This window comes from Sceloporus occidentalis, unplaced genomic scaffold, assembly GCF_023333645.1.
Source record: "Sceloporus occidentalis isolate IW3139 unplaced genomic scaffold, rSceOcc1.0.p SCAF_6, whole genome shotgun sequence".
Lineage (NCBI taxonomy): Eukaryota > Metazoa > Chordata > Lepidosauria > Squamata > Phrynosomatidae > Sceloporus > Sceloporus occidentalis.
In genome coordinates, this window is record NW_028316986.1 from 125059669 (window position 1) to 125075685 (window position 16017).

The window sequence follows — 16017 nt, forward strand, 5'->3', positions numbered from 1 at the left end:
TGTTTGACTGTTAGGTTGCAGAAATAGGTTTGGCACCGCTTTAATTGCTCTGCTCTGGTGCTACAACAAGCTGCAATGCCCAGAATTCCATTGCATCAAGCCATGGCAGTTGAAGCGGTGCAAACCCGGATTATTTCTGCAGTGTGGATACAGTTGGAGCACATATTGTTTGTGTGCTTATTTTCCCCCTGGGGGAGGAGAGACCGGCCTGCGTTTAACTTTGCTAGGAATGCAAACACAGGAGTGTTGGGATTTATTTCTTTATTTTTTAACATTTGGAGGACTGCGTTTGCCTTTCCCACTCCCTTGGGGTCGCCAGCTGGTAATACCAACAAGGAGGGCTGAAAAGCTGGCCTGGTAGAGGAGAGTGAAGCAGAGCGAGCAGGTGTCCTCCCCACAAAGGAGGACACGGCCCTGAAAAACGTAGGATACTCCAGAAGAAAATGTAGGACGTTTCAGATGTAAAAACCGTGATTCTTAGCCCTACTCAAAATGGAGGGCTTTTTGGAATTCCTCCTGGACAGAAGGTTGAAATGGAGGACGTGTCCTGGAAAAGGAGGGCCAAGTCTGGGAATGAACAGAAGTGGCCTCCTCAAAGGTTTCTTGTCTTCCAGCAATGATCTTTTGCCCTCCAGAGGTTGCAGAAGGTCGACGTTCAAAGCACTCCTCTATTCTGGTGGGAAACCTCTGGGCTTTTCCCGCCTAAATAGCCCCACCTGCTGACCATGGAGGAAGGATGGCGCCACATTTTGGGGAGTGAGGGGGCACTCTGCTGTGTTGCCCCCAGCCTTGTAATGCAAGCTACTGGAAGACTTAAGTCCCTTCAAGTAACCCTGCTCTTTCCAGAGTGATGGGGATCCAAGAGCTTGAACTGGGCTGGAGAGGGGCTGTAAGCCAGAGTGACCGGGTGTCCTCACCTCAAAGGAGGATAGGGCACCGCCAAATGGGGGACATTGGAGGGAAAAATATAGGGGACTTGACCAAAGAAAAGCTCATACCTATTGGTCATGCTCAAAATGGACGTCGTTTGGGAATTCCTCCTGGGACAGAAAGTGGAAAGGGAGGACGTGTCCTGGAAAAGGAGGACGTCTGGGAGAAGAGGGACCTTGGGAACCAGGTGTCCAAATCTCCAAAGTGGACGAGGCATCCCAACATGGATGAAAAAATGAAAGGGACATGGCAAAGAAAAGCTCAAAACACTCATAATATACACTCATGCTTCTTAGTCAGGCAACGAACAGCCCTAGAATGTCCTCTGGTGGAAACCCCAAAGTGGAGTGAGGGGCCTGTGAGTTGTTACTCCCAATCAGGAGTTCTTGGGCCAAGGCAGGGACAGGCCCCACTTTCCCCTGGCAAGGCTCCAGCAGCTCCCCTGGACTTCCCCCAAGACTTCGGGGTTTCGAGACAGAGGCGCTGTCTGCCTGGGCATACTAGCCCTCCCCCCCCCGTGTGTGTGTGTGTGTGTGTATATATATATATATAGAGAGAGAGAGAACTCTTGTTGTTGTGTGGCTTCAAGTCATTTCCGACTTATGGAAAGTTTCTTCAAAGGGGTTTGCCATGGCTTTCCTCTGAGGCTGAGAGAGTGTGACTTGCCCAAGGTGGGTTTTCACGCTCGAGGTGGGCTTTGAACCCTGGTCTCCAGACTTGTAGTCCAACCTCAGAGCACTACTCAGACCAGACTGGCTCCGCAGGGGACTCTGGAGAGGGATTCTTAGGACCACAGGCACTCCCCAGCCCAAGGCAAAGGATCATGGAGTTTTCTTGGCGCATCTCTTCAGTGGGGGTTTGCCCTGGCCCTCCTCTGAGGCTGAGGGGGGGGGAGAGGGCGGGGGGGACACGGGGGATGCCCAGCCTAAAGCAGCCCCTTGCCCCCCACTTTCTCCCTCCGGAGTCTCTGTGCTCCCGGAGCCAAGCGGCAGCCTGCGAAGGGAGTCCCTTGGCGGAAGAAGTTGCCAAAAGGAAGCCGCGCTGGACTACTCCCCAATGGCCAAGGCATGGGGCTTACAGCAGGCTGACCAGGCGTCCTGCTTTCCCAGGACATGTCCTCCATGTCCTCCCAGCCTCCGTGGGGGAGAGGGAGGCCAGCCATCGGGGGGGGGGGCGTCGGAGCAAAGACGGAGGGGGAAAGTGTCCCTCTTCTCCTTCTTCTTGCCATATGCTGAAGAGGAAAGACTTCGGGGAGACTGGAGAGAGCCCATTAGACGCTCCCCTAGAAAGGTTTAGGCTGGGCAGGGATCCCTTTCAGAATGCATGTATGTCTCTTTGTGTGTCTTTGTTGTTGTACGCCTCCAACTCTTTTTTTTAAACTTAAGGCGACCCTATCATGGGAGGGGCTCTTCTTTTGGAAAGGTTTCTTCAGAGGGGGGTTTGCGACATGGCCTTCCTCTGAGGCTGAGAGAGTGTGGCTTGCCCATGGCAGAGCTGGGATTCGAACCCTGGTCTCCCAGAGTCCTAGCCCAACGCTCAAACCACCACACAATGCTGCCTGTGTGTGTGTGTGTGTGTGTGTGTGTATCATTTTCCCCTTGTAAGACAGAACTTCGTAGGTAGGCAGATAGAGAGACAGAGGGAGAGAGAGAACTTCTGTGTATCACTGTAAAGTCAAAGGCTTTCATAGCCGGCATCCATAGTTTTTTGTGGGGTTTTCAGGCTATGTGGCCATGCTCCAGAAAAGTTTCTTCCTGACGTTTCTCCAGCATCTGTAGCTATTTTATATAACGTATGTCACGTTATATAAAATAGACAGAGAGAACTTCAGAGAGAGAGAGACACACACACACAGAGAGAGATAAGATAGATAAGAGATAGATGGGTGGATGGATGATTGGGATAGAGTTCTGTCTCTGTAGAAAAGACAGACAAGGAGGCTGGGGAGTGCCTATGGCCCTAAGTTCCTCTCCTCAGTCGCCTGCGGAGCCAGTCTGCTGTAGTGGTCTGAGACTACAACTTTGGAGACCAGGGTTCGAATCCCACCCCGAGCGTGAAAACCTACCTTGGGCAAGTCACACTCTCTCAGCCTCAGAGGAAAGCCATGGCAAATCTCTTTGAAGAAACTTTCCATGAGTCGGGAATGACTTGAAGCCACACAACAAGAAATGGCTTGAGGGCACACAAAACACACACACACACACACACACACAGAGTCTATTTTATATAGAGGCAAAAGTTATCTATATATTGATATATAGATATCCAAATAGTACTCTCTCCCCCCTCTCTCCGTGTGTGTGTGTGTGTGTGTTTGTATTTATAGGTATGGATGCTTTCTCTCTGTCTAGAGAGGGTATCTCTGTGTATTTGTATTTATAGATATGGGTAATTTCTGCCTGTCTCACTGTCTAAGGAGAGAGCCAGTAGTTTGGGCGACTTAGGGCGAGTCACACCCTCTCAGCCCCAGGGGAAGGCAGTGGCAAGCCTCCTGGGGGGAGGGGGAGAAAAGAGTGTAGTGTGTGTGTGTGTGTGTGTGTGTGTCCCTGCGGGGAGTGCCGGCAGCCAAGCCCTGTGCGTGGGGGGGGGGGGAGTGGGGACTCCTCATGCCCGAGGAATGCCGCGGAGGTATGCATGCCTTTCCAGCAGGCGCAGGGCAACGCCATAGCCCCCCCGGCTCCTCCTGGCTGCTGCTGCTGCTGCTGGAGAGGGAGCTCAGAGTCGGAGCGCATCATCATCAGCATCATCATCCTCATCATCCCGTGGCAGCCGTCCACCTTTTCCCGCCGCCGCCGCCGCCGCCGCCGCCGCCGCCGTTTCGTAACCGCTTCCGAGAGAGGAGCAGTCGGGAGCAGCGAGGCTCAGCCCCCTGGCTTTCCCTCTCTCTCTTAAGGCGCAAGGTTGGGGCGAGGCTCGTCTTCTTCTTCCCACTTGGAGAAGGCGCGGCGCCCGGGAAGAACTCAGGCTCCCATCCCAGACAGAGGGGCTGCTTGGACGCCTCCGGAGCCTCCAAGAGAGCATCCCCTCCTGGCCCCCCAAAGGTCTGTGCGGAATGAGTGGCAATGCATGGGTGGCACCCCCTTTGCCAAGGGGAGACCTGCCCTCCATCCCCACCCTTGCTGCCCGGGAGGACAGCTCCAAAGGGGAAGGATGGCTAAGAAGCATGCCTTTCTCCTTCTATAGACAGTGTGTGCTTTTCTTTCTTTGCTTCAAGGTGGCCAGACCTTGAAGGTCCTGCATTTCAAACGGTCCTCCTTTTGGAACAGGGCTAAGAGGCAGGCATTTCTCTTCTTGATAGTATTTTGTTGTTGTTGTTGTTGCTTCAGGGTGACCAGACTGAGTCCTCCTTTCCCAGGACCTGCCCTCCATTCCAGCCTCCTGTGCAGGAGGGAGTTTCAAAAAAGGTCCTCCATTTGGAAGAGGACTAAGAAGCATGGATTTCTATTTCTAGGAGTGGGCTTTTGTTTTTGGAGTTTTTTTCGGGTCCTGTCTGTGCCCCATTTTTTCCTTGGAAGGTCCTCCATTTTGCCCTCCTTTGGGCCCCCCTGATGCGAAGGAGGAGAGGGCAGCATCATCCCTCCTTTCCTCCTGCTGTGGGCAAGCCTTGTGGCGAGTGAGTAAGCCCCTCGCCAGGTGTTTGCCTCCTCGGAGCCCCTCTTGCTCTGGGGTGGGCTGAGACTAAGCAAGGCGCCCACAATGGGGGTCCCTCCCAGGAGTTGCTCACTCACTGGAGGGCTCCCTCTCCACTCCTCCTGTGAGGAGCCATGGAGGCTGGCTGGAAGGGGTGGGTGGGCTTGGGGTCTAGGGCTTCTTAGAAATGCCTCCCCTTCCCTCCCATTTCTCTTCTTCTTCTTCTTCTTCTTCTTCTTCTTCTTGCCCACATTTCTTGGCGGTGGGTTGTGTGCCTTCGGTGAACCTATTGTGGGGCTTTTCTTCTCTACAATGGGAGTATGGCTTAGACTAGAGGAGTCTGGATGGATGTGGGAAGAAGATGGGTAAAAACCAAACTCATGGTTATCCCTCTAAAAAGTATTGCAGAGATAGCACTTCTTCAGTATGGAGGAATCAGTGGTGGTTGTTTGTTTCCAAGTCGTTTCTGATTTATGGCGACCCGAAGGCGGTGAACCTATCCTGGGGTTTTCTTGGCAAGATTTGTTCAGAGGAGGTTTGCCATGGCCATCTTCTGAGGCTGAGAGAGTGTGCCGTGCCCAAGGTCACCCAGTGGGTTTCATGGCTGAGCAGGGATTTCTGTCCCACTTCTACAAATTAAAAACAACAACAGCAACAACAACCCAATTCTATCCCTGCTGGGTTGGCATGATGGCAAGCTTTCCCCCTTCCTCAGCCTCCCCTGGTCCTTTCACTCCTTATATGTCCCTTTCCAGCCTTTCGCTTGCAGAGGGAAAGGCACCCTTTTGCTCAATGCAAAGCGGAGAAGTTTTGAGCTGGGAGAGGAGGTGCTAGACAGAGACTGCACCAGACGGAGCTTTTACTTCAGTTATTGAATTATTATTGTTGTTCTTGTGCTCGATGTGAATTTTCTGACAAAGCCCTTTGTCACTCTTGCCCAGACTCACCGGACGTCCTCCTTTTCCAGGACGTGTTTCCACTCCTTCCTTTCTGTCCAAGAGGAATTTTGAAACTGTCAGTTTGAGGAGCTTGACAAAGAAGCATGAATTGACCACTTACATGCATGTTTTTAGCTTTTGTTTTATAATGTCCTAATTTTTTTCTCTTCAATGTCCTACATTTTGCGGTGTCTTGTCCTCTTTTGCGGTAAGGAGCTCTGGTCACCCTGCTCCTGTCAGGGCTGCCACGTTGGTCAATTGAAAGACTTCCTGTTGACAGCAGAAAATGTCAGTGAAATCCTGGGAATTTGGGATAGATTTTATTATTATTATTATTATTATTATTTGGGGTAGGTCAAAGAGAGAGGGTTGGTGGTGGGCATTCCAGTTTTGGTGTCAGGGCGAAGAAAGCTGAAAAGTTGCTCAACTGTTTCTTGGTTGCACTGACTTTTTGCTGCGATGCCCAGAAGATGGCACTCTTGGCTCAGGGAAGCCAATGGGTCTCTCGCCCTCCCTTCCCTGCCCTGCTTGAAACTTCTGTGAAGCAAATTTATACTATGTAAGATGTGGACCCCTTTCCAGGACGTTTGGTTTCCTCCTTTGGTCCAACCATTAAATGCCTGAAGTTGGAAAATGTGAATGTCTGGATGCAGGAGGCAATTGCTAAAGTGGTCGGATTGTCCGCTTTCCAAGCAAAAAACTTTCTGGCTTTATATGCGTCTCTGAAATTCTGGATGTTGAGCTCTTGCAAAAAGCAATTCATTAGATAGTCATTAAAAAGATGGGTATGTCTATCGCCTCTTGAGTGTGTTTGGACAGGAACCAGGAAGGCACTGCCGAATCTTGTTGGTTTTCATATTGTGAATAGACCATTCTTTGGTTTTGGATAGCTGGTTGTTTTTCTTAAAAAAAGATGTTTAAATAGGACAGAAATATTTATCCCCCTGAGCTATTAATCACCTAATGATTTATAATCAACTGAGTTGCTCTTTGTGCTTTGGTCTTGGCAACACACTGATAATTGAAAGTTATTGCTTAATTACATGCACCTTCTCTCTCTCTCTCTCTCTCTGTGTTTTATCAAGTCATGGTAAAAGGCATGCTGAGACTAGGTTTTATTTTATTTATTTTTTAATCAAAGAAACTTGGATGCTTCTTTTAGGCTGGAGGCTAATAGTTCTCATAATTTGGGCAATTTAAAGGTTTGGTGGTCTAGGCTTCATTAAACATCATTTTACACTTTCTGTCTCCCACAACCTTCAGTAGAAAAAGGAGGAAACTCTGAAAGTTTGGTATCACCAGGTATGGAGATCACTTTAGACAATAGATCAGCCAAAGTATGTATACAGCAGCCTAGTTAGGTAGGTTTTCCTTTTCTTGCAGGGGGAAAGCACCCAGAAAACCAACTCTTTTTGTTAAGAGGGTGTAAAAGTTTCTTCTGTCAGATCCAGTGGAACTTAATTTAAGGAGGGGTCCATCCTGTCTAACATAAACGTTTCCTATTAATTTCACTGTATTTTGCTGGATACACTGTCTGGAGGTTTGAGGCTTATCCTGTTCCCCACCATTTAGGCCCCTTGCATCTGCCAGTTTTTGTCAAAGAAATTTGGATCAAGGCCCAGCAGTCCAGTGTGGACCTGGGCATGCCATCAGCCTGGTGCTATTGGATGTTTATCCAGCAAAATTAGGAGATATGAATAGGACCTATTTCCAGTTGAATGTACATTGGATTACAGCATTAATCACAATGGATTAAGAATACTCTCTTGGATTTTGGTCAAAGAATCTATAAAGCAACATTAGTAAGTATTTGCTAGATACTGTCCAGTCTAGATCTGTGCTTCTCCAGTTGTTGAGTGTGGGGAACCAGTAATTTCCCTCTCCTCAATATATACCATTTTTGTGCCCAACGTCTAAAGTTGTTTCTTTCTTTCCTAGAAACTTGCCAGGGACTGGCAGCCAGTGGCACTGGTGTCCATGGACCACCAGTTTGAGTAGCACTGGTGTAGATTTGATTCATACTGGCATATAAATCAGGAACTGACAGCAAAAATAGCTCTGTATAAAACAGAAATACGTATTGACTCTTGATGCACAGAGGGAGCCCTGGTGGCACAGTGGTGAAATGCTGGTACTGCAGCCACAATGTGAATTCTGTCCCAGAGGGCTCCAGGTTGACTCAGCCTTCCATCCTTTCATAGGTTGATAAAATGAGTGCCCAGCTTCTTGGGGGTAATTGGTTTACAGACTGTAAACTACTTAGAGAGTGCTTAATTCACTGTGAAGTGGTATAGAAATGTAAATGCTATTGCTATTGCTACAACACTGGAACCTAAATTCTTCTTCTACCTGGATAGGTGGTGCAAATCTAACACTTTGGCATATTCTGAATAATTGTTCTTGATAGATGTGAGGAAAGGCAAGGAACTAAGCCTTGGATTCCAGATATCTCACTAAAGCAGTGGTTCCCAACCTTCCTAATGCCATGACCCCTTAATACAGTTCCTCATGTTGTGGTGACCCAAACCCATGAAATTATTTTCGTTGCTACTTCATAACTGTAATTAAATAGGTGTTTTCCAATGGTCTTAGGCGACCCCCATGAAAGGGTCATTCGACCCCCAAAGGGGCCCCGACCCACAGGTTGGGAACCACTGCACTAAAGACTTCCTTTTCCCTTAATTTAGGTTTTAACAGACTGTGCAGGATCTGCATTTTTATGCTTATCTATGCAGCAATCAGAACAAACAAAAATCCTTTTGGGGAGAGGGTAAAAAGTGAAATCTTGAGATTTTATTCTCCTCTCCTACTGGCTGTGCCTTCCTAAGAATACCATACTATCCATCCTGTACTACATTCCATACATTTTCAAGGCATGCAGAAAACCACTGCCTTCCCAGTGAGTGGGGCCAGTTAATAAATTCTTTTCAGAGCAGTTCAAAGAATTTCAAGAGGACTGCTCCAGATTTGCAGCCAGTTATGTTTACTTCTATATGGATGTCATCTCTTGTTGCCTACTCCCCTCCCCTCATCCTACATTCTAGAGTTGTTCTCCCACTCTGAGTATATGAACAAAGGGACTGGGCTATGTCAGAGGGCTACTTGCCTGGAGTGTCAAGTTTCAGTGGTATGTGGCATCCCCTCGCGTCTAATTTGTTTCAGACTTTGTTGGGTGGGAAGATGGGGTCTAAGCAGATGCACGTTTGTGCGTAGATCAATTTTTAAATGCATTTATTACAGCAATCAAACTACTCTGAGGCTTACAAAGTCATTTGTAGCTAAGTGGTTCTACAGTTGTGAGAAAGGAGCCAAATGGAATCCCAGCTGAATGAAGAACTAGACTTGATTTGGTGCAGAGATGAAGAGGAGAGGATGAGGGGAACAACTTCTGAATTAGCCATCACTGGAGCACAGTATTTGCTTCTGCATTTCCTCTGGAGCAGCTGGGATGATGGAAAGAATGAAATTCCACACCACTTCTATGATCATACTCCCTGCTTAAAGCAGTTTTGATCCCTGCTCCTGTTGCTGTTGGCTTGCATGGGAGAAAGAGACAGGCTGCGTTAACTACTTCTGTATCAGTGGTCTTTTTTAAAAGGATATATATCCATGAAGGTAGAAGCATTAACAACAACTGCATTACAACTTTCCTGGAATAATTGTGTCAATTTGTAAAGTGAAGCAGTTTTTTAAACAGGTTTCCAGCAACATTTTAAAAAAAGTTGCATATATTTTGGCATTTTTGTTAACATTTGATGTCTGTGTTATTTCATATAGTCCCCTGGATCATTCTTTTTAGCTGGCATTGTATATTACAAATTTGGAAATGTCACCACTATATTTTTGCCACCATGTTGACAAAACTGTTGATGAGGAAGGAGGCAGTGGGTGGTGGATGACAAACAAGCACCACACCCTTGATGTCCAAAGGAAATGGAAACACAACAGCAACATCAGTAGTAGCTGTTACCCTTCTCTACCACTAGTCATGCCTTCCTAAGGACACCATACTACCCACACAGTGCTGTTTGTCTGTCTGGCACCTTGTGGGAGAATGGCAATTGTTTTTTTTTTAAATAATCTTTATTAGTTTTTTTAAAAAAAGAATTAAAAACATAAATGATCAAAAGGCACAAAATATATAACATAAGCCAATGTGTTATATATAGCTCATAAAGAATAATAAACAAAATATTTCATATTATCTTCTGCTTCCTTCTTTCCACTGAATTTTGTCTGTCAGCTTATATTATATTAATATCTCCAAATAATGTAAACTATAAGTCACTTAAACTTATATTGAACATAAATATAAACATACCTCACCTATCAAGAGGTATTCATGATCTTTGCATGATTGCAATGCTCATCCGCTTCTAATATAGTAAATGTCCTTATCCCGATTCTCATTATCCATTTGATTACTCCAGATTGATCGTAATGCCCTTTCCCCATTTTGTTTTCAGAAATTCAATCAGTGGGCTCCATTGTTTTACAAATTTACTCATAATTTCTTTTGAATTAAATGTGTTAGTTTATCAATTTCTATAATCTCGTACAATTTCATCAACCAATCATTTAGATTTGGTATTGTTTTATGTTTCCATTTTTGTGCATAAATAATTCTTCCCACAAAATTCATATAGAACATAATTTCCCCATATTTTTGTTCCAATTTTTCATCTGGGATTATGTTCAGTAAATACATTTTGGGGTCCTTATCTAATTTTATTTGTAGGATAGATTGTATCAATTTATGTATTTTATTCCAATATTTTCTTGCCATCACACATTTCCACCACATATGAAATAATGTACCTGTTTTTTTCTCACATATCTTTTTAACATTTTTAAACATCTTTGACATTTTATAAAGTGTGTGGTAACATCGAAGATATATTTTATAATAATTTTCATTGTAATTAGCACTTAATGTATACTTTAGCCTTTCCCCCCATGTTTTTTCCATTGGTCAAGATTTATATTTTATCTTATTTCTTGCGCCCATTTCACCATTTGTGTTTTTATTTGTTCATTCTCTAACTCAGTTCTTAAAAGTAATTTATAAAATGGTAATTCTTTTAAATACTTCCTTTCTCCAGAGTCCCAATACATTTTTTTTAAAATAAAAAGGCTGTGGGTGAGTATGCATCACCAGTTTCTCTGTCCCAAAGGTTACTGGGCAGATTTCTTTTGAGAAAAGGGCAACTGTAAAGCCAAATCCATCTGGAGGAATGCAACTGTCCACCCCTGCACAGTCTCATTCACACTGATGCAAAAAGGGTTCGCACACATGCATCTTTCCCCTTTTCATTGCCAAAGACGTAAACAGCAGCAGCAGCAGCTGTTGATTATAAGAGCTCCATGGCTTTCAAGTCTAGATGCTTTCACTTGGCTTTGTGTTTGTGTGTGTGTGTGTTGGAAAGAAGATGGACTTGGATAAACAAAGTGATTTGGAGCTTTCTCTCCCCCTCTGTTGCTGCTTGACTCTCTGTCCTCTCTATTCCCTTTTAACATTTTTGGCAGTCTGTGCTGATTCTGTGTCTCCTCCTTTTCTCCTCATAGAGTCCTTCATGTGGTTGTGATCCAAAACAGCAGCAATGAAGATAAGGCTCTCTGCCGCAGCAGTAGCTGCCCTATGTGCAGCTCTTCTTCTCTGCTCAATAGAGGCTGAAGGTAAACATTCCTTTCTTTATTTCTTCAAAGTGATGGTGCAGAATTATTCAAGACAACAAATTCTTTCTGAGTGGAACTTCTTCATTTTCTTTTCTCTTTCTCTCTCGTCTCCCTCTGCTTTCCTTTTCTTTTTGTGGTTTGTTTATTTCCAGCTGTATAGCTCTTCTCTCTTTTCCTCTTCTCCCTTGTCTTCCTTGTGTGTGCTGTCCACTGGATGTCCCTTACAACAGGACCTGGCCTTCCATGCTCTACTTCTTTCTATCCCTTCCTCCCAAAGGCTGAATGCTCAGGGAGAAGGAAGATACCTGTGCAAACTTGAAATTTCTCCTTAATAAGCAGGAAAAACTCTGGAGAACATGCACACACCCTCCTGATGTTTAATTGCTTTCTTTTGTACTATTGGATGCATTAAAACACACACATGCACATATTTTATTTCTTTTAAAATCCACTATAAAATAAAGCACTCCAACAGAACCTGGCTGCCTGTGTATTTTGTTTGAAATAAGATAAAAGTTGGGTGTGGTTGTGGGTGGGGTCTTTGCTGTTGGGTCACTCATGTGGGATAGCCAGGCCAGGGAAAAGCTCCTATTTAGGGAAAGAGAGCCTGCACTCTTAACAACATACAACTTCGCCACTTTTTGTTCCACACAGAATATATTGGCCATCAAGTGTTGTATTCTTAACAATTTGGAATGTTTGTGCCTTAGTTTCTGGAACTTCTTTCTCTCTTTCCCTCTCTCCAAATATCAATCTCTTTTTCTCACTCACTTATGTCCAGAGAAAATTTCCCCCTCTCACTCCACCCTATCTCTCTTTCCCACCCATGTGTTCATATCACTGCTGTTGAATAATATGGGATGTGGCAATCCCCAGGTAGTTGAATTTGCAGCTCCAAAGCTTATATAGAGAGCTCGCTATAATAAATGAGACAATTCTTCCTCTAGGGTGCTTCTAGATGAGATCTCTTTAGTGCTATTGTCCTACAATTTTCATATAATTTTATAGGGAAACCATTTTCTGACATTCACAACCCTTCTGTGTCTTCACTTCCACTTTCCGCATCTTTTTTTCTTGCTTGAACAAACGTTTAGGAGGGAGAGTCAGAAGAAAGGTAGCATAGGCACACAGCATCTTTTGACTAGCACCTCTAGTAGCAGCATTCCAGATGTGTTTTTTCTTTGAATGCAGAGAGGAACACTCTCCTGATGCTTTTAATGACGTATCAAAGCCAGCAGAATTGAGGAGAGTGTCAGGTTTATCACATGGTGGTGGTTGGTGGCTTCCATTCCAGGCAGAAGTGAATGTGCTCTTGATGCTAGTCTGAAATTTAAGGTTCTGGACTTTATTACAGTGATCCCTTCCCTTACATGGGTGATCCGTTCCGGACACCTCGCATAAGGGGAATTCCATGGATTCTCAAGCCCCATTAAAGATAATGGGGCTCGTGCCCTAGGAGGCACATGCGACATTATCTTTTCCAGCGTGTGGCGCTGCTTCTACTGGTGCAGCTTTCAGCATATGCTGGAAGCAGTGTAAGGCGTGCCCGCATATGACATGGGTGCACTGTACTTGAGAAAAGAAAGCTGGGAGAGTAGTAGCTTTTTCCATGCTGCTCTGCATGCCCTTGTAGCACTTCTGTTCTCTTCCTGAGGGGAGAAGGTCTTCAAAGTGTGCCTTTTGCTGAATGGAACAATATCTTTAGCAAAAGGCACACTTTGATTACTGTCTCTCTTTGGGAAAAAACGTAAGTGCTACGTTGGCATGTGGAGTGACACATAGAAAACTGCTACTCTCCTGATTGGTTTTGCTTTTCTTTTCTTATGCTGTAAAGTATTCTGTCAAAGATGTTGAACCATAATTTCAAAATGGGATCAGTATCTTGGGCGGGTTACAGACCGCCATTTTGGACGTCCTCAGGACGTCCCAATTTGAAAAAGGGGCGTCTCTTCTAGATGCCCCTTACCCTGTTACGGACAGAGTCCCTAACAAATGGCGGTGGCCGTTCCACACGGTCGCCGCCATTTTGACGTAACGGACGCTCTGCGTCCACACGTCGCGCGGAGGAAGTGACGCTGTAAGTGCGCGCTTTGGTACTTGTGGCGTCTCTTCCGGGTTGCCAGAAGGAGCGCGATTTTCGTGCTCCTTCTTTGCAGTGCGGAGGAGTCGTGCGGTTTGGCTGCTGCGACTCCTCTGCGCTGCAATCGGCAGACCGCCCTTTTGGGCGGTCTGTAACGGGCCTTGGATAGTTCTTTTAAAGTCTGGACTAAAATACAGAGCAGATTCCACTGCCAGATGTACATGGAAGCCACAAGTCTCCACTCCATCTATATATCTGATATGTGTTTGTGTGGAAGTTTGAGTATACTCTGGAGGTCTCATGCTGAAGATGTAACCTCCAGTTGTGTTCTGTGAAGTGTCTGAGGATCACTTCATGCAAACGGTATTTTTCATTTGACATTATTCACCAGAGTTTATTCCAAATCCGCACCATGCATTTCTTTGGGTATGTAATTTTCAGACTATTTTTTTTTTGGGGGGTATCTAGTTTCAAACCAGTTTTGGATGTTAAAACTATAGTCCTTGTTTTGGTCATTTCTCATCTTAACAATTTTATTCTCCTTTTCTCTGGCTTTCCCCTCTCTCTGGCTTTCCCTCAGGCTCCTTATCACATCCAGAACTTTGTTACCTCAGACATTCACTCCTGTTTCCTCTGCTGTGATCAGACTTTATAATGTAAGCACCTTGAAGTAGGGAACCTAACTACTTCCATGTGTGCTTATGTTATAAAGTACCATGTACTTTTATGGTGCTCTTTTCATAATTATATGAATGACATTTTCAAGTTGTAGCCAATATACATGTTTCAGAGTACCTACAAAATCAGTTCAACATAGCAATGTAAGAAGTCACATAGTGTTGTCTTCTCCACAACCAAAATGATGCCTGCATGAATCAGTCCAGACACTGAGGGACATAGAAGGTGAATGGTCTGATGCATCCCTGATCTTGATCTGTATCCTGAAATATAAAACGCTAGTGGCTGTGATGCTGGGTACATCAACATTGTAGAAATAATGCAATTTGGTACCATGTTAAGTGCTGTAGCTCCATCTTATGGAATCCTGGGATTTGTAGTTTTACAAAGTCTTTAGCTTTCTGTGCCAAAGAGTGCTGGTTCCTCACAAAACTACAAATCCCAGGATTCTTTCGGATGGAGCCATGGTGTCAAACTATGTTATTTGTACAGCGTACATGCACCCACTGTCTGATGGATAACTTTTGACAAGTTATTAAACCATGATCACGTATCATATGAACCTTACCCTCATCTACAACTTTACAGAATGTCAGTTTACAGCTGAGGTCAATTTAAATGAATAAAACTGGATTTCAAAAGCTGTTTTGATTGTGGGGGGAGAAGGAAATCAAAGGATTGTAAGGAGTTTGTTGCATTCACATGCAGTGATTTACATGTTCTAGCAAAGCTCATAAGGGCTGTTTGAAGAAAGAAATGCATTAGATACAAGGGAGGTTGAGAGGGTAAAATAGTATATATGTGTTATATTCAGAAAACTTGTTTTTTTTTGCGGGGGGGGGGGGGCATGTATGACCTGTCACTATGGATTTGTCCCAAACCTTCCCTTCATATCATGGAACAAACATCAGACCTTTCCCCACATTTCATGGGAGAGAGTGGCAACCATGTTCTGCCATCTCTCTCCCAACAAGTCTGATGAGGAAAAATCCCTGCTGGAGATTTGGGCCCCATGACATTTGTTCTGGCTACAGCTGAAGACACCAAGGAAAGTGGGGAGAAAGCCACTTACATATGGACAAAGCATGATGAAGATATTCTGACATACAAGAGTGCAAAATGAAAGTGTCAGAAGCAACCTGTTGCCATTTTTATGGATCTGGATCAAGTACATATGGGGGTAACGTTTATTTCCTTTTTACAAAACCTACAGTTAGTCAAAATCCTTTATTAGGACCAAAATAGTACTCTTCATCAAGGCTAGAATCTGATATGAAAAACTGCAGGGATTAGAAAAAGAGGAGTTAAAAACTTCTGTAAATTAGGCCAAATATTTTAGCCATAAATTGTATTTAGACTGTTCTCAAGGCAGAAGTTTCAAATTACGTTTAAAATTCTGGAGTGAAGAAGCAATGGCTGGACACCCTTTTTAAAAACAAAATGCTACTGTAATTAATAGATCGGTCGCTGGCCTTAAGTGAGATGGAGGAATTCCTGGACAGACAGAGAACTGAAATAAATAAAAGCAAGGGTTTTTTCCCTTTTTCTTTTTGTTCTGTTGGCTAGTTCTTGAAAACTTGTACATAATTTTGTAACATTTTGGTTGCTCTGTAATTGTTCAGGCTGTTGCTTCTTATATTTTTTTTTGTTCTGATGGACACACAATTTCCCTTCCTTGTTATGTATTTGTCATATACAAGTTGCTTGTGAGCTTTTTGGAACTTTTTGCTAAAGGACAAACTATATGTAAATGAATAGGTGTAAAATTTCTATCTACTCATGATTTGAAATGTCTGACCTGTGCTTATGTTTGGTTGTAATCATTCCCTCAGTTCCCAGACCACTGACCACAGAAGTCAGTGAGACTGGTACAGAGAAGAAGCTTTTGGTTTTTGGTTTTGTTTTACATGCAGATCTGCTTCATTTTTCTCCTGAAACTCCAGCTGGCTCCTGTTTTTATTATAGGTTGCAACAAATGGGAAAACTTGGAATCCCACAAACACCACAGAATTGTTACTCTGTGAGGGTATTATCCTTGCTACAGACTTAAACTGGTTAAAAAGCAATTCCTTCAACCCAAGGAAT

General features: G+C 44.4%; 1 protein-coding gene across 1 annotated transcript in view; it reads left to right on the plus strand.

Annotated features, from left to right (window-relative positions):
• Window positions 1-3790: 3790 nt before the first annotated feature.
• The window catches only part of COL12A1 (collagen type XII alpha 1 chain), a 146132-nt gene continuing 133905 nt past the window's right edge, over window positions 3791-16017 (plus strand). Inside the window, exons 1-2 of the mRNA XM_089530905.1 lie at window positions 3791-3971; window positions 11064-11174. Coding sequence (XP_089387031.1) covers window positions 11099-11174 — 76 coding nt within the window. The 5' untranslated portion in view covers window positions 3791-3971; window positions 11064-11098. The remainder of the gene's footprint in view (window positions 3972-11063; window positions 11175-16017) is intronic.